Raw genomic sequence first — 25,507 nt, 5'->3', positions numbered from 1 at the left:
CAGGTGCACAAGAAAAAATCTACCACATATGCGTAGCCTGTGCGTCTATTCTTGGGCTATGGTTAGCCTTTTACAATTTTCACTGACAGCCCAAATTTTGCCTTGTTTTAGCCAAGATGTCAGGGCTGTGTTCGGACGGCTATTAGACGTCTTTAAACGCAAAATTGCTTGCTGGGTCCCCTCCCCCTCAAAATGATGTCTGTTCTCTTCATGATGAGGGTGTTTTTTTATATCAGCGTAAGAGTTCTTCCCCACTCAGGTGATGCATTACTAATATTGCACCTTATGTTAAATAAACCTAAGTATTAAATGGGTTATGCTGGCTTAAATTTAGTTTTAAAGCTTCCCTGTAAATACTTTGGTGTTTGTGTAGGATTAAACTAAGTGGTTGTGCAGGTTTTTAAGTTATTAATCATTGAGGAGCACAGCAGGAGTAGCAGCCAAAGACTGCAGTCATCTGTACACTGACTCTGCAGGCAGGCACTGGAGGATTTAGTATGTATACTGCTCTGTCAATGAGTGGAAAAAATGAGTGCTCAAGGACAGTCTGGAGAGAGAGAGATTCTCCCTGTTCCCTGTTGGCCAGTCTATAGCGTGACATCTCAAAGAAATTAGAAAATAACAAGCAATAAGGGTAAATCTGACAGAGAGAGAAAAATGAGAGAGACAGAGCAACAGCTACCAACACAAATATGGATAAGACTATAAATGATGATCTGTCTGGCAGGAAGGACATTTTCCATGTTTTTTGCACACAAGAGGGCCCTCTGTGCTCAATTCATCACCCTGGACTATAAAAAAGGGGACACATCAAAAAATGGAGCAATTCATAACAAAAGCCTTTTTATTCAGTTATTATACATTTAATAGCATTTGTGCTTCTTTTACTATAGTGTGTTCTTTTAAAGTGTTTTTAAACAGCAAACAAATAAATAAAACAAACAAATAAATACAAATTTCAGTAAAATTGTGATGTTCAACAACTGGTACTGATGTATATTTCACATTTCACCAATATGATCATGTTTCTGTGTTTCTGTGTCTGTATAAAAGAGAGACAAATCAATTGTATTTATTTATTTATTTATTTATTTATTGCTATTTAGATGGATCAAATCCATCATTTAATAACTTTAATACAATTCATAAATTTCTCTATGAGCTTCAAACACACATACACACACACACAGAGAGAGAGAGAGAGAGAGAGAGAGAGAGATGTGAGAGAAAGGATAAGGAAGTGGAAAAAAAAGCTTTGAAATAAAAACACAGGGAGTAAGATAAATTAAACAGAACATTACAAAACACTAAATTTACCAAAAAAATATTTAATAAAAAAAAAAAAAAACCTGGTTCGATTTAATTAAATGTTTATCAGTATTCATTGGTTTTGCCGGGAAAAATCATGTGTTATACTGAAAAGATTCCTAAAAGATAAACATTGTGTAAATATTATGTAGCAGGAGCTTTGAAGTATGGTCTGTGGTGAAATGCGCGGGCTAATTCTGAAAAGTGTTGTAACAGTATATATCACTTTTAGAAGTTAGAAGTTTGCTCTAACTGACAATATGAGTTTACCATTAATGTGTCACATAAAAACGTGTTACTTCACACAGCATATATCAGAGTTTATGCTTTACAGTAAGCAGAATTTTGGTGAAAGGCCATTTAATGTATCACATTTTTAAGAGGCTTATAAGTATTGAGTCACTCTTGATCCAGTCAAGGATCTCCTGCTGACTAGAACAGTGATGTCAGAATTACAAAGTGTTTAAAAGAGGCAAGTCCATTTTAACTGGCTTGGGCACAGAGAGCCGTTGGTCTTTCCAATGGCTGTTAAACACCATCATACATAAAAGTAGGATAAAGGCTATAAGGAGAGTCAGAGAACACATACATAAACACGCTTCAATTTTCATTATAACTGAGTGTTGCGGCACACTCCTAAGGTGTGCAAAATATTCAAACAGTGGAAATGTTTAGACTAGAGCATCTAGGTCCTTATTTAACGCAGGGAGGAGGATCACACATGCTTTCCATATGCAGTAAGTGTTGGGAGCACTGAAGCAGTTGGAAGAGACCCACGCTAGGCCAACAGTGGACCTACACTGGTCTTTCTCTGGTGCAGTAATGGTTGGAGCGTGCTCAACAGGAATAGCTGCGGTGGTGTTAAACCTCCGTGCATCTGCCAGGAACGCTGCCGCTGAAGCAGTTCTGTCTCACTACGTCTGAGGTCTATAAATGCCCTCATTGTGCCCAAGACACTGACAGAGTCAGGCAAATCACGCCATACCATGTCCTACCACACTGCGACAGAAAATAGCCATATTCCCAGAATAGGAAGCTGATGAAAAAAGGCAAATGTTTGCACAATGTTAGTCTAGGGCTAGTCAATTAAGTTGCAGGGAAAATTAGGTCTGGTGTCAAGTGGAATGAACAGTTTGAGATGTCAATGTAAGATTGTTGCAGAAAAAAATGTATCATAAGATTGAAAAAAAGAAGTCATTTTAAGTTAAATATAGATAGATAGATAGATAGATAGATAGATAGATAGATAGATAGATAGATAGATAGATAGATAGATAGATAGATAGATAGATAGATAGATAGATAGATAGATAGATAGATAGATAGATAGATAGATAGATGTGGACGATTGCGCTGAACTCAACCAAGCTGAGTTCTTTCTAATTAAACTCCACATTCCTCCCAAAAGGCTTGAGAGGGAAAGTGCCAAGGTCATTCTGGGCTTTTAAAAATATCTGTCACATTTAATAAAATACTTTGTAAGTAAAGTCAATTTGTAGCCCTGTGTTTTTGCCACTGTATTTGACTTTTATTTTACTTCAAGGTGCTTTGCACATGCTGATATATAGTACCAAAAATGACACATATCTATCACAGCTGTACTCTTTGGTCAATAACATACTTAACAGAAATATTTAGTATGCTCAGATGGAAATATTATAATAGTATATATAAACAGATGGCTGTGAGTCTTGTGCCTATTGCTATAAACTAAAACTAAAATTCTCTCAGGGATCAGACTTGTCTCTATTTTATAGTTTCTAGGAACAATCCATGATTGTTGGAGCAGAAGAAGTGTTTTTGTTAGTACGTTGCTACAAAAAGCCAACAATTTTTTTGCACTTCCAAACCATTTGTTCAAACAGTGCAAAAGTGTTGACTGTGAAGGGGTGGATTCTGGAATCCACATGCTGCTTCAATCTAATGAGTGATTATAATCAAGGTATTAATCAATATTTTTCCTTCTAAATATCACATGAGTGAATGACTTCTCTGGGCTTATGAGATCTTACTTAGTTATAGAAGTTACCAGTGTGATTATCGAAAATGTTCTTTTCATGTATTCTCTAATGTCTGTATTTTATATTTGAGAGGTGACTGAAGGGTCTGGCTCAAATGCCAGGAATACAGTAACAGTGCTTGCTCATTTAGCCCGGCTTCCAGAAATGAAATATGGACTCGTTTTGTTTGAGAAAGGTCTTCAACGCATTAATATGAAGAGTTTGGTTCCAAAACGCAATAAACGCCATTTTTAAAAAAAATGAGTTTCTGCAAAAATCAGTATTGTATCTGGTCGATATTGATAAATCAATATTTAATTTTACGTAAAATGCTATATCCGGCGTGTTATTCTGTCATGTTTACTCCCTTTGTTTCCAAACCGCGTCAAACGCCAGTCTACTTTATCTGCAGAACGCAATACATCCGCTCAACCAATCACAGCGCACCATTCCACGCACTGTAAACAGTAAAGGCGGCGCTTTAAATACATCCGGCATTCTAGTTTTTCTTATATATAAGTATTTTGTGTTTAAGAAACAAAAACAAAAATGAATAATTTTGACGGCATTGATGAACCTGTGGTGGTTTCTGTGGTGGGGAAGAAACGTAAGCCATCTAAATCGAATCATCTACGCGAGAAGATTAAAAAGATGAGGCACTCGGGAGGAGGAAAAATGCCGGCTATTGCCTGTAAACACACGGCGACAACATCACATTTCTGTCACGCTGACACATTGACCCCAGGGGATCTCTTGAAAAATTTTCAATTATTTTACTCGAAGACAACGAAAAACGAGCAGGACCAAGCCATTTTACAGCTTATCGCCGTCAAAAAAGTTCAGCGGCGACGTCCCAAGGTTGACAACAGCGAGATACAGAAGAATAGGGAGGTCACAAACGAATACCATTTGCTGACTGAAGATCATCCGACAAAGATGCCTGTCTGCAAGACCACCTTTTGCAGCGTATTGGGTAAGGTTATTTTTGATTTATTAATTATACTATTCATAGAGGACTGCATAGCTGCCAACTCTCACGCATTCACCGTGAGACACACGCAATTAACACTTTTCACACGCTCTCACGCCACACATCCAGCACAGAAAAATCAGAGCAGGTTACTTATGATATAAAAAAATCTCAGCTCTCAGATTCTGTCACTTTTATTACGAAATTCAAACAATAAATACCGTTTTGGCGCTTGTAAATGTGACGCGACAGATCCCTAGCGGCACGTGAACGATCATCTCTGCTAATAAATAAACACGAATGAACACAGTTGAAAGATACAGTACAACTTACCGAAATGTATATTCCTCATACTTAATATCGACCAATCAATCAATCAAAGGGGTCAATAAAACAGCTGGAGAAAATGATTCACATATTTACCTCAGGAAAGCCATTTAATGAACATAGGCTATAGCACATTAGTTGGCTAGAAAAAAAGAGCTAAATATGTGTAGCCTACTATATTACATATTTATTATATTTTTACTCATATCATTAAATAAAGTTATTATAATTAAAAAAAAACGCATTATACGCATAAGTTACTTAATTTGAGTTATTTTTAACCTTAAATAATACTGCCAGCTGATAGGGCTCTCTGTATGTTTACATCATTAGGTGAGTTGTTTTTTATTTGAGAAAAATAAATGCCTATCTTGTGTAGCCTACCTTATATTTATCCAAATGAGTCAATATTAAATTAAATCAAATCACAATTATGATTGTGCCGTGAACTGGCACGGAGCCTCTGGCTTATTATTACTTTTGAGGATCAGCGAAAGGGGGTGTTCCCTCACGTGCCCCTCACTGAAAACTATAAATAGAAACATAGCCTACTATCCCATCCTGCTCTTAGTTGTCATCTTAGTAACATTATATTGTGAAAATGTAGCGCCTATGCTGGCCATCAGCCCTGCATGATGATACACTTTTCTATTGAATCTTTAATGTTTTAAAAGCGTTGTTTGTTTGCTTGCCACTTGGGCAAAAATGTCCTGGTTGGTCAAAAAGCATCTGATAAATAGCCCTACTACAAGTTAAATAAATAAATACATACATACATACATACATACATACATGCATAAACAAATAAATGTATTTTTTTATTTTTTTATTGTAGGTATCGGCAAGGAACGTGTGTCTCGAGTGGCAAAGTATTATGCACTCAACGCTACAGCCAGACCAGAACGCAGGGGTGGTGCTCGTAAGGTGGCTGAAAATGAGGCCAAGAAGCAGCTTGTGATGGATCACATCCAAACATTTACGTGTAGGGCTAGCCATTATGGAAGAAGGGGAGCACCTGGCCGGAAATACCTACCCAGTGACCTCAGCGTGATGAGAATGCACAAGCTATTCGACCAGCAAAATCATGATTTAGTCATCTACTCCCTGTATTACACTGTTTTTCGACAGCACTTCAACCTTGGATTTGGGCATCCTGCCACAGATGCCTGTTCTTCATGTGCCAAGTTTCAACTGAGAGTTAAGGACCCCAGCTTAACTGAAGAAGAGAAACGCAGTGAGTCCACATCCTACAATTTACACAGGAGACGAGCACGGGCGTTCTATGATTTGCTGGGGAAGGTAGATCATGATGCAGTGACTCTTTGCTTTGACATGATGCAGAATTTAATACTCCCTAGAACCCCCATTGGTCAGGCATACTATTCCAGACAGCTGCACATGTATGTCTTTGGTGTTGTTATTCACCATGGGAAGGGCAGTAAACAAACAGTGGACGATGTTCATCTGTACACATGGATGGAGCACGAGAATAGAAAAGGTAGTAACATGACTGCTTCAGCTCTGGACCACTGTTTACGTCAACAGTTGAGTGGTGATGTTCACCGCGCTCAAAGGCTGCGATTGTTCAGTGATTCTTGTTTCGGTCAAAACAAAAATATAAATCTTCTGTCCATGCTGTTTGCCTGGATGAAGGAGGCATTTCCTATGATTAGTGTGGAGTATGTGTTCCCTATAAGGGGGCACAGTTTTCTTCCTGTGGACCGTGTATTTGGAAGGATTGAGCAACAGGTTCGAAAGAAGGATACCATTCTTATGCCGGAGGAATATTACGAAATTTTGCGCAACCATGGAAATGTTCACATCTACGGGCAACACTGGAAGGCTTATGATTTCAAGGCGGAAACACAAGTTTTTGTAAAGGCACAGAGGTCATTTAAGCTAAGTGATGCAAGAATGCTGGAATTGAGGAATGACAAACTGGGATTTAAGGCTGTGTATAGCAGTGAATACTGCTATCACTCATTACTGAAGAGAGGAAAGAAGTGGGCAAACTTCAAGCCAAATCAGCTTCCCAATGAAAGCACAGTGAAAGAAGAAAAAAGGAAGGATGTGCTGAACTTGCTCTCTGAAATTGGTGTGAGTGCCAATGTGCGTGCCTTCTATGATAATGCACTCACTCAGTCACAGACGAACGATGTTGACTGTGACAGTCATGAAGAGTAGCTGCCCATTGTGTCAGCCTTTTGAGAGTGACCATTCACTGATACACAAACAAACACAAACACAGGTCTGTCCTCTTTCGTCCTGCACCGTCGTCGCTCATCCTTTATGCTTCCGCTCCTCCGTGAGAGATACGAGACCGGTGTGTCACACTGGTGTCGCTCATCATCAATCACGCCACCGGCCTCGCGCCGTTCTCTCACGGCCCTCAGCCTCGTCCTGCTCGCCACAATTGTTATATTAATGCAATATAATTATTATAATTATATATATTAATTAAATATGAATGTAATTTCAATTGTTATGTGCAAATCAGTTTTTAATCTTCTTTACAGTTCTATTATTTTATTCTATTTCAGTTCTACACAGATATTATATTAATGTTATGGATTTATAGTATGCATAGGACAGTGTGTTAAAAATGAATGTGATTTTTATTTATAGTTTACATCTGGAAGCAAAACTCAGGCATTATTCAACCCATAGCCCTGTTGAGCAAGGTCACTGTGAGCTATTTATAGCTATTCCTTTACCTATCAATAGCTCATGGTGACCTTGCTCAACAGGGCTATGGGTTGAATAAAATCTTTAAAAAAATCTTTTAGACCTACAAGTGATATAAAATTGATGTGAATCTTTCTTCTTTACAGTGTTCCTAACATGACAAAGTATGAGTTTTTATTAATGCCATTAATGTTTTTGTTAATACTTTTTTTCAATGATTCAATGAATTACATTTTGAAAAAAAAAAAAAAGTTTCATGGATTTATTGCTTTTTTGGGGGATTTTTTTTTTATTTTTTATAATAAATCTTTGAAAATTAAAATCAGGATTTTAATTTTTTATGTATTTATAACTTAAAGATGCTATGTGAAAGTTTGAAATAGAAAATAGTGGTTTTCATCTTGCCATTTTCTTGGTAAAGAAATCACAGTTTTACTCAAATTAATCAAAATGGATTTATTGCGTTTTGGAACCAAACTCTTCATATATATACAGTATATGTGTGTTCTTCTAGCTCACCATGACGACTATAGGTCACAAGGGTCATTGGAACCAACAGTTTAAGTGACCATTTCTTCATTAAAGGGGCTATATGCAACTGTTTCCCCAAAATAAACGTAACAATAGCCTTTTTATTTGACCATGTATGACTCAAACATCTCCTGATGAGCATACTGACACCTTGTCAGCTCACAGTGGGTGCACCTATAAGCCTGTATCCTATTTTTCCTATTTTCTGTCGGGTCGGATTTTTCGCGCATTGTCTGCGGATGTGACGTCAAGCGCGTTCATGTTAAACGTTTCAGATCACTCTGCCACCACCGCTAGTCAGCAAACAAACTTAGTTTCTCAAACAATATATGTATTTGACTGTTCTTACCTCTGTAAACATAATGTTGACTTCTTTGCAGCGGATGACTTGTGAAGTGTGCACGTACGAGAGCGAGCAGAAAGTAAGAGCAGTTCCGTTTTTTGGCCACAGGTGTCAGTCGCGAGTTTAAATTTCAGAAAAAAGCATATAGCCCCTTTAAAGTCTTTACTTTACTGTTACATTAAAAGTGTCCTCTCCTTGAGAGAAAGAACGTATTATCTTGATGTTTTGAGAAGACTCTCCTGTTTATAGTTAGAGCCCGGCCAAATCCAACCTTGAAGAAGCTGTGTGTCGGTGTGTGTGTTAGTATTCTTGGTGGTTAAGGAACAACTGGCATTATTGGAGATTAACTTCATGGTCCGAGTGTCAGCTGCATAATTGATGGAGATATGCCTTAGTCTATCTGTCCATGTGCGGAAAAATTACTATGTTTATCTATTTCTTAGCCAATGAGAATCATTTAACCTGAAGCAAGGACGTAGCTTAGACCTTGGTGTACAGTGGTCTTTGTAACTGTAAGTGGGGCGACCTACGAACTCCTTGTGAGTCTTGAAGCTGACTTCTGCTGATGAAACGGCAAACTATCATCAGTATTGAAAGCACTTCAATTGACTGCACTCTTGACTCCGGGTCTTCATTCCTCATATCTGGTTCTGGGTCTTTGACTGTAAATCCCCTTACAACTGAAAGGAGCTGACAGATCTACAGATAATAAGTTCCAAATATGAATCTGCTGTAGTGGAGGAAAATCAGTAGTAGGCTATATACTATAGTCTAAGAATCACATCTTACTAATTACATTTGCATAATCATCATATACATTCTGCACTAAAAGTATGTGATTTAGGACCATGAGACAGAATGATGGATGAGGGGTTGAATGAAATAAAGATGGAAAAGACACCAAGATTTTCTGGCCCAGCATATAAAACCCATTGTGAATTAGAAAATCTGCAAGTACTTCAATTCTCCAGATGCATCTTTTCATGCATATGCTCATATACATCTGTGTGTGTTTGTGTGGCTGTGAGCACTGATATATCACCATCATTTTAAACAATTTAAATAATCAATCATTTTAAATAATTGTCAATGATTAGTGTAATATGAAGTTTTATGTCACTGTATGGTTTGGGTGGTGTATTCTGTAACTGACAGAATCCAGCTGGGGAAAAAAAAATGTGTCCAAGTGACCTAGTTTTTTGAGATGTGTTTTTATGGATAAAGGGTTAGATCTCCACAAAAAATCTCCACAAAGGAATGTTTTATCTCACATTCCCTACATCTAAGCTGCAGTGGTTCTCCAAGTTTACTCTTTCAAGTCCTCAACATAACAGTTTCTGGCCTCCTCGGGGCATCAATCAGCAGTGAATCATCAGTGAAGCAGGATGCTGAGCTCATGTCTGAGGAAAGACTCTCTCTTATTATCTCTATCTGTCTTTCCTCCAAATCTGGAAGCATTTTAGGTCTGGATTCTCTCTCTCCCTCTCTTTTCTTCGTCCATTTCTGCTCTCGCTGTCTCTCTGTGTGCTGGCCAAGTCACATGTGCCCAGTGCCCAGGAGGTGAACGATCCTCAATTGTCAGCAGGAAAAGAGTAGCTCTAAACTCTGATCTTATTCTGAGTCACACACCAGATGCCCTTAAGTGTTTGCACAGTTTGTTTTGTTCTAGCAGAGACTGTTTTGAAACCATCTCCATGTGTTCACCATATCTAAGGTTAATATCGCTGCCAGAACTGCAAATCAAAAATTGCTGTTGAATTATTTGTACCAGGTGGTTATGTTATGTAGGTCAGTGCTTTATCTATTCAATTTAACTGTTAAAAAAAGAGCCTTCAGTACAAGCATTAATATCAGAATAAATTATCTGATTTCTAAACATCTGTGATGTTCTTTGATGCACAAAATGTCTACAGGAAGATAAAAACCTCTTACTTTGAACCACTATGTGGATATTAATCATTATAATTCTTTATCTAAGATGATCTTTGACTGGGAAGTTAAGCTCCACTCCCACATTTTTCCAGGGTTTATGTAATAGTGTGATAAACGGAAAAGCAGCTGCTGAAAATGTTGAAAAAAGTGGGGAGAAAAAAAAACCTGTAGAGAAGAGGAGGAAAAAAGGAAATATTTGTGGTCATTGAGTTTGGGTTCGCCAAGCTTTATGGTTGGCCAAGAAGATTCCAGCTGTAACACACCTTTATATATCAATGTATGTCTGTTCTCCTTTAATCACATGTTGGGCAGCAGAGAGTGTATTTTGTCTCAACCCTACAAATATGTTAGCCAGTTTGTAGCTTTATAATATCTCCACGTATTGTAGTGCATGGATTCATAAATACTGTTTAAAACATAGGTTCACCGAAGCTTTCTCCTTCCCTCCTTGCCTTGTCATTGTATTGTTCTTCTTTCTTTGTTCTCACTCTTTTCATTTGGCACTATGCACTTGAAAAAAAAATTGAACTGAATTGAACTGTCTATATCCTCCTCTTTCACAGCCACACTTCCATTTTGAGACCCACACACATTTATTTTAATGTTATATCCCCACACACCCCTAATCAAAAATTCCTAAGATCTACGGGACGTAACAGTAAACATTTACATATTAAAGAGCACCCCCCCAAAAAAAAAATCTGACATAATGTATTCACCCTTATGTAACATGCCTTTCAAAGATTTATGACCAAGAAACACAAAAGAAGTCATTAAACATGTTACAGCAGTAGGTGACTGTGTTCATGAGTGAATCATTCACTAAACCGATTCGTTCAACAATTGTACGAATTCATTCAGGAACGAAACAGGTAAGTAAGTCATTTAATCATTCACTAAACCGATTTGTTCAAAATATGCTGATTCATTTGGGAAGGAATCACCGGTTGTGTGTAGCCTACTCAGAGACGCGGCATTGGCTATAACTGCTTTTATTGTTGGTGCAAAAACAGACAAAATAACTGGCAACATTGTGTCAAAAATGTAAGTTACTCAATATTACCATCTTGTTTTTTGAACTGTTGTATAAATCACAGTTGCAATTATGCTGTTGTTTGAAATATCAAACATGCACGTGATTGGTGACCATGACTGTTACATGGATTTTCAGGGAATAATCACCTGATTTTCATTTATATTTTTAAAATTGTATTTGTCATGTGTGTGTTTTTATTTTATTTTAAATGAGCGTTGGTGTACATCTGCTTTCAATATATGGAACATACTAGAGTTAAAACTTATAGGCTATTTTGGGTTGTAAAGAAAAAGTCATATAGGGTTGCATTAACTTGCCTGCAGAGGTTTATTAATATAATTGCTCATTTCATAACCGTTTGGCTGGTATAAGAAATTATACTAACATTAAACATTCCCTTCACTGTCTGAATCTAAGACAGTGTCACAAAAAAAGTTACAAATTAACGAGACTGGTTGGTTCGGCAACATCAAAATTCACTCTTATCTAATCTCATCAATTCTGAAAACTGCAAGATATCCCAGAGGCTTGTTAACTCAGAAAAATCTAATAGAACAAAACATTCTACCAATGCTCAAGAAATATTGCCTAACATCTTCTTTTGGCTTCCATTAATATAAAAAATGTTTGAGTAAAACTTCTGGTAAACCATTAAAAACCTTAAGGGAATGATGGCTTTATTATTTGGCTTGGTTCTTCCAGTATAATGAAACATTACTCAGGTTGCAAGGACATGATGTTCATGCTTTCTCAGTGTCCAGCTGCTAATCATATTTCATGTAGTATTGTAATTATTCACATTTAACACTGTCACTGCATAAGTCTGTTACCTCACCATCCATTAGGTTCCTCCAGTCAAATACAGTTCACCGCTCCTCCATGAGGTCTTACATTTCAGGAGGCCCCAAATAAATTGTAAAAAATAAAACTTCTAAGCTTTTGCTGATCTAAAAGTTTCCTTGGATAAGCATTTGACCATGTTGTCATGGCAATGATCAATTTATATTTTATTTAGTTTTATTCAGTTTTCCATAAATACAGTGCTTTCTGTGAAGTCAGAGCTTGACAACTAGTGTGCTGTAGCTTTATGATATGAAGCCATGTTTAATAGTCTGGCCTGTGGGCATCAGGCTTTTGTTCTCCAGGGGCAGTTTATGGCTCAATTTCATTTAATTCATTTGAATAGGAACCTTCGGCAAAAAACATTTTCCAGTGCCCAAAATGTTAAATTGAAAAGGCTTTGACGGTGGCGTCCGTGCTGGAGACACTGGTGTCCGTGCCGGTGTCCGTGCCAGAGATGTTGGTGTCCGTGCCGGAGACAGTAGTGTCCTTTCCTGAGACGGTGGTGTCTGTGCCGGAAGTGTTGGTGTCCATGCTGGAGACGTTGGTGTCCATGCCGGAGAAGATGGTGTCCTTGCCGGAGACGGTGGTGTCTGTTCCGGAGACATTGGTGTCCGTGCCGGAGAAGGTGGTGTCCTTGCCGGAGACGGTGGTGTCTGTTCCGGAGATGGTGGTGTCCTTGCCGGAGACGGTGGTGTCTGTTCCTGAGACGGTGGTGTCCGTGCCGGAGACGTTGGCGTCCTTTCCTGAGACGGTGGTGTCCGTGCCGGAGACGTTGGTTTCCGTGCCGGAGAAGATGGTGTCCGTGCCGGAGACGGTGGTGTCCGTTACAGAGACATTGGTGTCCGTGCCGGAGACGGTGGTGTCCGTTCCGGAGACGTTGGTTTCCGTGCCGGAGAAGATGGTGTCCGTGCCGGAGACGGTGGTGTCCGTTCCAGAGACATTGGTGTCCGTGCCGGTGGTGTCCGTTCCGGAGACATTGGTGTCCGTGCCGGAGACGGTGGTGTCCATTCCGGAGACGTTGGTGTCCGTGCCGGAGACGGTGGTGTCCGTTCCGGAGATGTTGGTGTCCGTGCCGGAGACAGTAGTGTCCTTTCCTGAGACGGTGGTGTCTGTGCCGGAAGTGTTGGTGTCCATGCTGGAGACGTTGGTGTCCATGCCGGAGAAGATGGTGTCCTTGCCGGAGACGGTGGTGTCTGTTCCGGAGACATTGGTGTCCGTGCCGGAGACGGTGGTGTCCGTGCCAGAGTCGTTGGTGTACGTTCCGGAGACGTTGGTGTCTGGTGTCTCATTTTGTTAGTTTAATTTTCCAAATAACCAGTGGTGGAATGTAACGACATGCATTTACTCTGGATTAAAGTATAATTTTGAAGTACTTTAGATTGTCATTCAACTCCACTTCATCTCAGAGGCAAATATTGTACTTTTTATGAAAAACTGACTTTTTACACATGGATATTAGATTATGATATTAGGTATGATATTAGATATTGTTTAAAAAATATGAACAGTATTTAATAGCAACACTAAAAATATGTCATATAGATCAGGGATCGGTCCTGGAGGGCCGCTGTCCTGCAGAGTTTAGCTCATAAGACAGTTTTGCATGTTGAAATATTTTATGGTTTGATTTTTGAGTATGTGAGTTAATTTCATTTATTCCTCCTCTTTCTAAGAACGTCTATTCTTTCTAAGAACGTCTCAGTGACTGGCAGCCGTCGACTGAGTCAGCCCTGCAAACCTGTTGGTGGACAGTGGAAATATGCACTGATCCCAGATGATGTCCCTCCGGCTGAGGCTTTACCAGCGTCTCTATTGTGCAGCCCATCCAGGATCTCCTGTTCAGCTCAAATAAAAGTCTACAGAAAAATTTTCTTACAATCTGTTAGTGTTAATTTAAACTTTTATTTTGTTTTTCGTATTTTAAACGTAACTTGCAAATAGTTGTAAAATGTACTGTAAGTAAAAATGTATAGAACAATTTATTTTGTATCAAATGTACAAATGCACTGACAAGAAAATTACAGAATGATTTCTTAACTTGCATTAAACAATGCACAGAAATTATTTTTTGTTTCATTTACAAACTATAACTCACATAAAAATAATGTATACGACTGTTTAATTTACAAATTTTAATTCACATAAGCAAAAGTTTATTTAATCTGTCAAGAACAGAAAACAATCTGTTCATTCTCCACCTCATCTCCTGTGATCTCCTCTCCTGTCTCTCTCTGAAACTTCATGTCCTCCCGAACAGGCTCGATCAGCTCATCCTCTCGGTCTCGTTTCTCTTGGCTGCTGCTGGTTCCTTGTTCTATCCTTTGCGGCCCGGGGAAAGAAGAACGGTAGGCAGGGTTGCCAGGTCTGTGTAACAGAAGTAGCACAAGGCCGAATTCTTCACTAGATTTGTGCGACTTAGGGATGTTTTGGCGGTGTTGGAGTTGGTGTCCGTTCCGGAGACGTTGGTGTCCGTGCCGGAGACGTTGGTGTCTGTGTTGGAGACTTTGGTGTCCATTCCAGAGAAGGTGGTGTCCGTTCCGGAGAAGGTGGTGTCCTTGCCGGAGACGGTGGTGTCTGTTCCGGAGATGGTGGTGTCCTTGCCGGAGACGGTGGTGTCTGTTCCTGAGACGGTGGTGTCTGTGCCGGAGACGTTGGCGTCCTTTCCTGAGACGGTGGTGTCCGTGCCGGAGACGTTGGTTTCCGTGCCGGAGAAGATGGTGTCCGTGCCGGAGACGGTGGTGTCCGTTACAGAGACATTGGTGTCCGTGCCGGAGACGGTGGTGTCCGTTCCGGAGACGTTGGTTTCCGTGCCGGAGAAGATGGTGTCCGTGCCGGAGACGGTGGTGTCCGTTCCAGAGACATTGGTGTCCGTGCCGGTGGTGTCCGTTCCGGAGACATTGGTGTCCGTGCCGGAGACGGTGGTGTCCATTCCGGAGACGTTGGTGTCCGTGCCGGAGACGGTGGTGTCCGTTCCGGAGATGTTGGTGTCCGTGCCGGAGACAGTAGTGTCCTTTCCTGAGACGGTGGTGTCTGTGCCGGAAGTGTTGGTGTCCATGCTGGAGACGTTGGTGTCCATGCCGGAGAAGATGGTGTCCTTGCCGGAGACGGTGGTGTCTGTTCCGGAGACATTGGTGTCCGTGCCGGAGAAGGTGGTGTCCTTGCCGGAGACGGTGGTGTCTGTTCCGGAGATGGTGGTGTCCTTGCCGGAGACGGTGGTGTCTGTTCCTGAGACGGTGGTGTCTGTGCCGGAGACGTTGGCGTCCTTTCCTGAGACGGTGGTGTCCGTGCCGGAGACGTTGGTTTCCGTGCCGGAGAAGATGGTGTCCGTGCCGGAGACGGTGGTGTCCGTTACAGAGACATTGGTGTCCGTGCCGGAGACGGTGGTGTCCGTTCCGGAGACGTTGGTTTCCGTGCCGGAGAAGATGGTGTCCGTGCCGGAGACGGTGGTGTCCGTTCCAGAGACATTGGTGTCCGTGCCGGTGGTGTCCGTTCCGGAGACATTGGTGTCCGTGCCGGAGACGGTGGTGTCCATTCCGGAGACGTTGGTGTCCGTGCCGGAGACGGTGGTGTCCGTTCCGGAGATGTTGGTGTCCGTGCCGGAGACAGTAGTGTCCTTTCCTGAGACGGTGGTGTCTGTGCCGGAAGTGTTGGTGTCCATGCTGGAGACGTTGGTGTCCATGCCGGAGAAGATGGTGTCCTTGCCGGAGACGGTGGTGTCTGTTCCGGAGACATTGGTGTCCGTGCCGGAGACGGTGGTGTCCGTGCCAGAGTCGTTGGTGTACGTTCCGGAGACGTTGGTGTCTGGTGTCTCATTTTGTTAGTTTAATTTTCCAAATAACCAGTGGTGGAATGTAACGACATGCATTTACTCTGGATTAAAGTATAATTTTGAAGTACTTTAGATTGTCATTCAACTCCACTTCATCTCAGAGGCAAATATTGTACTTTTTATGAAAAACTGACTTTTTACACATGGATATTAGATTATGATATTAGGTATGATATTAGATATTGTTTAAAAAATATGAACAGTATTTAATAGCAACACTAAAAATATGTCATATAGATCAGGGATCGGTCCTGGAGGGCCGCTGTCCTGCAGAGTTTAGCTCATAAGACAGTTTTGCATGTTGAAATATTTTATGGTTTGATTTTTGAGTATGTGAGTTAATTTCATTTATTCCTCCTCTTTCTAAGAACGTCTATTCTTTCTAAGAACGTCTCAGTGACTGGCAGCCGTCGACTGAGTCAGCCCTGCAAACCTGTTGGTGGACAGTGGAAATATGCACTGATCCCAGATGATGTCCCTCCGGCTGAGGCTTTACCAGCGTCTCTATTGTGCAGCCCATCCAGGATCTCCTGTTCAGCTCAAATAAAAGTCTACAGAAAAATTTTCTTACAATCTGTTAGTGTTAATTTAAACTTTTATTTTGTTTTTCGTATTTTAAACGTAACTTGCAAATAGTTGTAAAATGTACTGTAAGTAAAAATGTATAGAACAATTTATTTTGTATCAAATGTACAAATGCACTGACAAGAAAATTACAGAATGATTTCTTAACTTGCATTAAACAATGCACAGAAATTATTTTTTGTTTCATTTACAAACTATAACTCACATAAAAATAATGTATACGACTGTTTAATTTACAAATTTTAATTCACATAAGCAAAAGTTTATTTAATCTGTCAAGAACAGAAAACAATCTGTTCATTCTCCACCTCATCTCCTGTGATCTCCTCTCCTGTCTCTCTCTGAAACTTCATGTCCTCCCGAACAGGCTCGATCAGCTCATCCTCTCGGTCTCGTTTCTCTTGGCTGCTGCTGGTTCCTTGTTCTATCCTTTGCGGCCCGGGGAAAGAAGAACGGTAGGCAGGGTTGCCAGGTCTGTGTAACAGAAGTAGCACAAGGCCGAATTCTTCACTAGATTTGTGCGACTTAGGGATGTTTTGGCGGTGTTGGAGTGCCGAAATCGTACTTGCAGGGGTGGAAATCAACCCGCGGAAAAAATGTTTACTGCGGAAACAACTAGAAGGATCCTTCGTATTGGGACAGCCTTCGTCGCGCCGCTGTGACGCATCAATCAGCCTTCAAATACGGCCTTCGGAGGATGAAGCGGGACACAGCTTGTGTGACTCGAGTGATGTACGGAGAGGCCTAGGCTGCTTTGTTGAATTAAAACTGGACTTGTAGTACAAAATACAAAGAGAGTAAGAGAGTTTGAGAAGCATTTTTGATTCATAATATGAATCAGAGTATGTCACACATACTCGTCTCTATTTAACCATTTTACTGAAGTTTATGACAAACTAAAGCTTATTATTTAGCCTTGTAACATTTGCAGCAGCTGCTTAAACGGGAGCAAGTGAAGGATCATAGTTTGACAGACAACTCATTATTAAACATAACAAAAAGTAGCCTAGTCAACAAATATTATATATAAAAAAACACATAATATGCTTTATTAAAGTAAGGTCATCTGCTATTTTGCTGGCCTTATAACTGTAGTGACTTACTACAATAAGTAGCAACTGAAATGACCACATTTAATGCAAGAAAAATCATGTAATGGGCTGAAAAGAAGTTATAATACACCCTCTGCTGGGCAAATATGGGAAGTACAAATCATCTGGCCAGTTTGTTCACTTTCATTCCAGCCAATGATATTTCACAGGTTGTTCACAGGCCCATGATTAAGCACTGGAAACATCCCCCTACTATCCCACATAAAGACATGCCTAAAGGTTTCACCATCAGTATGACATTGTAAAAATGCAGAATTTGACCCCACTACTACCACCCTTATGTATGACAAGGTCATCGGTCATGTAAAAATAGCATGTGTCTTTTGTCATGGACAAAATGTTTAATGTTGTAAAGGTATGGGGCAGATGAAAGCAGATCTGAGCAACCTATGGGTTGCCATGGACACAGGGCATGGGAGGAATGCTCAGAGGCCCAGCCAGCGTGTCAGGTGCTCCTCCCTCCAGGGAATTTCACTTGCTCAATGTCTTCAAAACTCACCTCCAGGATATAGTGTGCATAGTGATGAGGTATGTATACCTGACGTATGAATGGAAACTGACGTTCAGCTTAAATCGTTGTTACAGCTGACGCACATCAATGCTTTATTTGTCTGTTTGCATGCAGGAAGGTGTGGTTTACAGGTGAAAATTCAGGAAAGGCCAGTTTCCTGATAGCCACAAGTGAGACAGATCCCTCCCCTTGCCATTTGTCTCTGGATGCACAGTCTCTGAACTCTCAAACGATTCTATTTCAACCTCGATCATCTCACCCGAGCCCAGCAGGCAGCACTCAGGTAAGGTACACAGTTTTAATTTTAAAAACATATAAATCTATTGAGGAATTGTGCTGCTTTCACATTCGACTGGGCTAGTTTGGTGTAAAATGGAGAATAGGTATTAGATGTCAGTGGTATGAAGGCTATTGAAATTCTGATCCATCAAAGGAAATCATTAGGATTAAGTAACTAATAATAAATTACCATTGGGAGGTTTGACATATAACACCTGAAAACCATTAGTAAAATTAGACATATTAGTATGAGTTTTTCTGAATGCGCTGATGAACCTCTAATAATAAATGAACCAAAAATGTATTCTTTGAACAAACCTATGGAATATATATCATATTATAGATTAACACATTTGCCTAATACATTTCTTCTCGGTACATTGCGTTATTGACTATTCTATAATCTGCATCAAACTTCAACATAAGAGATGCCACATACTCAGTACTGGCAAACCTGTTTTGGCACATTCCAAAAATATTATTATAAATAAAAAATTTTCTCCAGGATGTTTTAAGGAGGGAAAGAGAAGTCTAAAATTGTGTTATTTTACATTTCTAATTTAATGGACATGTACTTTAATTTTTATTATTATTTTGGGAGGGGAGTGGGAGGGCAGAATTGACAGATATTTATATTTAAAATACAAAATTATTCATATTGACTTCATATTGCCTCCGATATATTGCCAAGCAAACATAAAATAAAAGAATAACTGACAATGTAGAAAACCTCATATATTGCCCATAAAAGTAAGAACAAAGAAATGTTATAAATAATTGTTACAACAACTTTATTATATTTGTAAATAAGAAAAATAATTATGCCACTAGCAATCAGCATCTGGTTCAGATATGACATGGCAGATTAAATGTTTGGTTACACTTTATTTTAAGGTGTCATTGTTACAGTGTAATTATATATTTAAGTACTGAGTAATAATAATTAACAACATGTACTTACTATAGGGTTAGGGTAGGATTAGGTTTTGGTTGAGGGTTAATTGCATGTAATTATGCATAATTTAGTACATGTAACATATGTAACAAGGACACTGTAAAATAAAGTGTTACCTTCTATATAATAAATACACACAAAAAGGTCACTAATGTGAACCCCAAATACTCTTTCCATTTCATTTCTGTAATAGTATCACTGCTAATTGCGTTTTGTTGGTGGTTGGCATAAACTGGCCAAACAGGAATAGCTATGATGTCACAACGTGATGGAAATAGTTACCCAGTTAGTCATATGCTAAGTGTGGGTGTGTCTGTTCAACCACACATTAAAATTAAATATAGATATCAATTATCGACATTATGCCACTTCTATATCTCATCAATATACAAAAAAAGTATCATTTATACAAGTATTTGTGTGAGAGTCACTTTGTCCTTTTTTGTTTTGTTATAATCTCACTCAAAATGTGTATCTAAATATAGTTTGGGTGTGTGATTTGTATACCAGACACAGAATATTGTGTGCTCACCTCCTGTTATTACAATGCAGTGAAATGGTTGAATGGTGTACATTACACTTGCATCAAGAGGGCTTAGATACACTTCAGTGAAAATGACTCATGGGAGAGGAACAAAGGGCAGCTAAACAGAGGGTTCTGAGAAATAAAGACTGAAGAGCACTTTCATTTTGTAGAGGAGAGACATCTTAGGATTTGCTTTTTTCCCCAAATGTTGATTATTTTATGAGAATTCGCCTTTTGATTGATGCCAGCATTTATAGTGGCAATGTATATTTAATAAAACTTTTGTCACGTTTAAAAAAGTGAAACATTGTTGCTCTTTTTTCCGCTGTTGGTCTTGAGAATTTATCCTAAGTGAGACCAAAGTGTTTTCTGTCATATGCCATTCACTCTACACACAAGTAATGTGTCTCATTTTGGCAGGTAGAAGAACCCAACATGAAATTGTCACTGGGCATCATACTTACACTCCTCTTGATACTTCAGACATTCCAACACGTATCCACTGAGATACCTGATGATTGGAAACGAGATAATGGGGCAGTGGACAACAACGAAACACAGTCATCTAGTGAGAAACCACCTGTTCAACCATCTGTTCCAATGGAGGATAGTATGGAGAGCAGTTCAGATGATGAAGCACAATCAGTTGGCTCATTTTTTATTACTGGAGGAGACGAACAAAAGCAGAATTCCACAGAACTGTATCAAATCCCTGATCACAGGGACAATGACACAGAGGAAGCCAGTTCTGGCGGACCCATTTCTACAACACCACCTCCTATGATTACACTTAATTCAAGTTCTGATCTCTCAGATACTTCAGCGGACTCTTCAGCGGAATCCAATGAAACACAGACCCAGGAGACAGCCACAAATACCTCCACACCAGAGCCGGGGCACACAAATCAATCTGCTCTTAATGACACATATACCAGTCCAAAACCCGAGACTACCACAACAGAGAGCAGCCTTGACGAAACGGGTTCTGGATATTCGCCCTCAGACGATGCACCCACCAACAGCACTACTAAGAGTCCGGCCACCACAACAAAAGATGGGAGCGTCCAGTACGAAACTACAGTGAGTCCAACTGAACCACCAGTAAACGGAACAACAACACCAGTGATTCCACCTGCCATCCCTGAGGACATCACAACACATGCCTCATACAGTGAGGGCACAGGAGCAAACCTGACCGGACCTTTTGAAAACAAAGATAATTCTGAAAGAGGTTAGACTCACAAATCAGCATCAATCAAGCATTAATAATCAGTGTTTATACCAAAGAGCAAGCTTCATTTGATGGCCGACCGAAGAGTTTTGTCATGAGATATTTGTAATTGCACTACCATTTAAAAAGTTTGGGGTCAGTAAGATCTTTTTTTCTTTTTTTTAAAAGAAATTAATACCTTTATTCATTAAGGACAATTTAAATTGATCAGAAGTGACAGTAATGTCCTTTATAATGTTAAAAAAAAAAGTCTAATCCGAAAAAAACAACCCCCCCCAAAAAAACTTTTCAACACTGATAATAAGAAATGTTTCTTGAGCAGCAAATCAGCATATTAGAATGATTTCTGGAGGATCATGTGACGCTGAAGACTGGAGTAATGATGCTGAAAATTCAGCTTTGCATCATAAATTACTTTTTAAAATATATTCAAATATTTTAAATTCTAATAATATTTTACAATATTTCTTTTTATACTTTACTGTTTTTATTTTGGATCAAATAAATGCAGCCTTAGGAGACTTCATTCAACAACATCTTACTGACCCAATCCCTTTGAACAGTAGTGTATATGGCAAAAATATTTGAGTTAAACCGTAAATACAAAGCACACTACAAATCTGGGACACTGATAGTGTTTTGACCTTTTATAAGCATTATTTCTCTCTTCGTTTCCATAGTTCACAAAGATCACAAATCTTTTAATTTCATCCCTCAAGCTAACCTTTATTCTCAGATTCTCAATTCAGTCATAAAAGCCATATTTGCTGTTCTTCTGTGTTGGATTGGGTTTCGGGCTTTGTTTGTCCTCTGCTCTGGGCCAGAGTGTCTAGTTACTGACACCTCACCTTCCCTCACAATAAGAGTGGTGTTCACCCCACAGATATTGGGAGAGGCTCCTTTCGAGGTCAGGTGTGGACCAATGTGACAGAATACCTGACATTGAAGAACAAATCCCATTATCTCTTTGTGTAACTCTGACCAATTTGTGTCCAAACTGCATCCTAAACTTACAGGTGCTCTAAGCGATGTTGGGTGACGTCACTTCTTGTTGACGTTCGAAGTATTGTCAAACAAAACGGCGGCTAGCTCAACCATCCCTCCTCCTCATCCCGTCCCCTCCCCCTCCCTTCCGTGCTTCCTGAAACAGTCATGAACCATTTAGAAAACCACACTGGATTTACCCACCTGTCCAGCAAAAACAGAGCCACCTGAATGTCGGATTGGAAGCCCTTCTGCCGGCGGAGTTCTCGCCACCTTTTGAACGCTTTTCTGATGTAAATTCGGGACTTCGCGCATTCCCTATTCTTTGTTATTTGTTCATCGGAACGTCATCTCTTTGGTCGTGTGTCGGCCATATCAATATTCTCAAGAATATACAATTTTAACGTTAGTCGTTGTTGTTGTCTAGGACATCTCTCCTCTAGCTAACTTCCATCTTCATGCTTCTCTCTCCTCCACTCCTCACACCCCCCTTCATGTGCACGCGCACTAACCCCCCAACCCCCACCCCCAAATCATTCTTGTCGGTTATTGGCTGGAACACTGTATGTTATGTTTCGTGGTCCAGGCTGGGCCAGTTTGTTTTTCTTGCCGTTTGTGGAGCCTGGGCTGTCTACGGAGACCGCGTTTTTTTACAGTGTGTTCAGGGGACAGGCAGCTAGCGGATAGTGAGGAGATGTTTGCTGGATGTGACAAAAAATGTTTTGGCCTAAAAAACGCGTGACATCGCTTAGAGCACCTTTAAAAGAACAGGTTATAGGCTATTTACATATACAGAATAATTATATATATTTAGATTTTGTGTGTTTGGCCTGTTGAAGAATAATTAGCTTATAAAAAGCTTTTAGAAAGCAACCATTTTAACCCGTCTAATGGTTTTGATTCCATTCACATTTTTTAAACAAGGAACTCCATATTAGAGGCAACCACAAACCATTCTGTTCTCTAATTTGGTCAATAATTTGGTCTTTTATGAGAACATCTTTGGATGAAGAAGTTAGTGTCTTTGTTACAATAAACATGCAATATGTCTTTACAGGTTTATCCTCAGATATTACAGATGCTACTGAAAACAAGAAAGGGCAGGCATGGGCTATCGTCCTAGCCGTTGGGATTGTAGTGGGGATCATTGCCTTGGCAGCATTTATCATCCTGAATCGAAGGAATAGAAGAGACTTTTCACACAGAAAACTGGTGGATGAGACGTCACCTGATCCAGGTAATATAAAACTCTCCTGTCAGTATTTGCATCACTTTGAACCGAGATCCATTCGAATACCTGTGAGGGCTTCTATGAACATAATACAGAATCGTTTTTCCTCCATGATGTTATTTAAATTGTTTTGTCTCATCCTTTCAAAGTTCTCCGACTGGATAACAGTGAGCCACTAGACCTGAGGTTTGATGGACTTGGCTACTACAATCCAGGACTACAAGGAGACAGCATCCAGATGACCAACTTTCCACAGGGACGGTCACAATAAGAACAAATCTCTGATGCCAAAGACTCTTTATTTAATGTTGCACGCATGTGAAGACAAAAGGATAATTAAGAAATAATTGTCATTTTAAAGTGATTTGCCAAATCAATCTCAAGGCAATTTTACATAACCGAACAATCAAAAACGTTTTTAATTTTAAGTAGTGTCTTTTGTTTGGATGTTTTAAGGAACCAAAATGTGGGGGCATATTACAGAAAGATCTCTGTTTGGTAACAAATCAGTTAGAACCCCATTTAGGATAAAAGCTGCAGAATTATATTTCTTGTGCATAATCTTATCTTAACTACGGTTAGGAAAAGGGTATTACAGAAGCATTCTAACTCGACAAAAAACCCTAAAAACTGTCTTCACTTCAGAATAACCCCACTGATGTCCTAACTTCAGAATTATTTGAAAGCCAACTCATTTGAAAGCCAATCCCATTACAATAGTCCTGTCTGAGAATGGTGTCACATTTATTAATGATACAAGAAGAAGAACAGCGATGTTTGATGGTGGAAAGACTTGTTGAACACCCAAATGATGTGCTGCACTTTGATGACAAAGATTTCTTAACTACAGATAAGATGAGAGTTTGTAAGATAGGATAAGAATCCTAAATCAAGTTAAGATTTGCTTCTGTAATACGAATTTGGGAAAATTCTAAATTAACTTGTCTTGACAGATCTTATCTTAAAACTTAAGATAGAAGGTTTCTGTAATACGCCCTCTGAAGAAAATGTATATACTGGGCAGTTTTGTTGAAATTGGAAAGTATTGGATTGTATGTCTGCTTTTTTCTAATAGTCAACAAGATTGTTTACTTGACTAATAGTTATTGTATCATATCAAAACCAAACTTCATTTCTGAATGTTCATGTTGCTAAATGCAAGATGGTGTGAAGTGACCAGCATTACGACACAACTTCTTTATGCACACTATGTTTTTGTCTAGATGATCAAGATTATGTCAGTTAACTGGGGGAAGAATTTTCTGATACCTTTCTTCTGAGCCTATAAAGGATTTTTATAGTTTACAAAAATTTAATAGAGGATTAACATGACAGTAGGTTCTCAGTTTATTATAAATAATAAAAATGATTTCAAATAAATGTGTCTCCGTGACTGATTGATCACTCGTCTTCCAGTCCTGTAGATGGCGCAGATTCATTTCGAAAATGAGAAACTCATCTTGATGATAAACGGCAAAGAAGAATTGAGGCTCCTGACTGATATTATCCAGTATACCACAGTGGATATTTCCAATGCCAATAATTGACTTACAAATTCAAATGAAAATTAAGAATGAGAGAGATACCCCAAAGAACATTATTGCACAGCAGTATTTAGATCAGATTTATTCATCATGGTTGCATATATATATTGATGGTTCTAAGGATCTCTGGAAGAACAGCAGCTGCTGTATATATTCCTAAGTTTCAAACAAGTATTAAGAAAAGAATAACTGATCATATATCTGTGTTTGCAGCAGAATTAGTTGCCATGAAGATTAGTAGTAATATGTTCTGATTCTTATGCAGCAATCACAAGCCTCGTAAGTGGAAATAAAGCATCAAGACAAGACATTATATATGAGATTCTTGCAGGTTTGTTAAGAATAAGTAGTGTAAGCTTAATAGTGTTCTTGTGGGTTCCTGCTCATGTGGGAGTGGAGGCCAATGAAGTGGTTGATAAACTAGCTAAGCAAGCTGTAAAACATAACGAGATAAATATTCAAGTGACTCTGAGCAAAAAAGAGGTTGAAAGTAAAATTAAAGAATTCATAAACAATAAATGGCAAGAAGAATGGAATAGTGATAACAAGGCTAGACATATGTTATAGTATACAGAAACAAGTAGGAAATGGAAGAAGTGTTTTTAGGAATAGAAAAGAAGATACAATTATTTCTCGCATTCGAATAGGGCACACTAGACTAAATCATTCGTTGTTCAAAATAGGAAAACATAAAACGGGTAAATGTAATTATTGTGATCAGGCAGAAACAATTGAACATGTTTTA

The 25,507-nt window shown here is 39.3% G+C and overlaps 2 protein-coding genes across 2 annotated transcripts; both read left to right on the top strand.

Moving 5' to 3' along the window:
* The first annotated feature begins 3,844 nt into the window (after nt 1–3,844).
* LOC311080126 (uncharacterized protein) lies at nt 3,845–7,775 on the top strand. The gene is made up of 2 exons (XM_084109900.1): nt 3,845–4,281; nt 5,441–7,775. The coding sequence occupies exons 1-2, from the start codon at nt 3,858–3,860 to the stop codon at nt 6,787–6,789; spliced, it is 1,773 nt and encodes a 590-aa protein (XP_083966026.1). The 5' UTR covers nt 3,845–3,857; the 3' UTR covers nt 6,790–7,775.
* A 10,083-nt stretch (nt 7,776–17,858) lies between these two features.
* LOC311079965 (uncharacterized protein) lies at nt 17,859–24,591 on the top strand. Its single transcript, XM_084109691.1, has 5 exons — nt 17,859–18,029; nt 18,127–18,295; nt 20,193–21,003; nt 23,045–23,224; nt 23,368–24,591. Exons 1-5 carry the CDS (start codon nt 17,914–17,916, stop codon nt 23,487–23,489), a joined length of 1,398 nt encoding a protein of 465 aa, XP_083965817.1. The 5' UTR covers nt 17,859–17,913; the 3' UTR covers nt 23,490–24,591.
* Nucleotides 24,592–25,507: the final 916 nt, after the last annotated feature.

Source organism: Abramis brama (genome assembly GCF_963993115.1).
Source record: "Abramis brama genome assembly, chromosome: 3".
NCBI classification, from domain to species: Eukaryota; Metazoa; Chordata; class Actinopteri; order Cypriniformes; family Leuciscidae; genus Abramis; species Abramis brama.
The sequence above is the reverse complement of the archived record's forward strand: the minus strand, read 5'-3'. Positions and strand labels throughout refer to the sequence as shown.

Excerpts from the sequence above, each read along its gene's own strand:
- LOC311080126 (XM_084109900.1), top strand. The coding sequence starts at position 3,858 with ATGAATAATTTTGACGGCATTGATGAACCTGTGGTGGTTTCTGTGGTG. Across the intron at positions 4,282-5,440 it reads CACCTTTTGCAGCGTATTGG|GTATCGGCAAGGAACGTGTG; the intron begins GTAAGGTTATTT and ends TTTTTATTGTAG.
- LOC311079965 (XM_084109691.1), top strand. The coding sequence starts at position 17,914 with ATGGGAGGAATGCTCAGAGGCCCAGCCAGCGTGTCAGGTGCTCCTCCC. Across the intron at positions 21,004-23,044 it reads CAAAGATAATTCTGAAAGAG|GTTTATCCTCAGATATTACA; the intron begins GTTAGACTCACA and ends ATGTCTTTACAG. Across the intron at positions 23,225-23,367 it reads TGAGACGTCACCTGATCCAG|TTCTCCGACTGGATAACAGT; the intron begins GTAATATAAAAC and ends ATCCTTTCAAAG.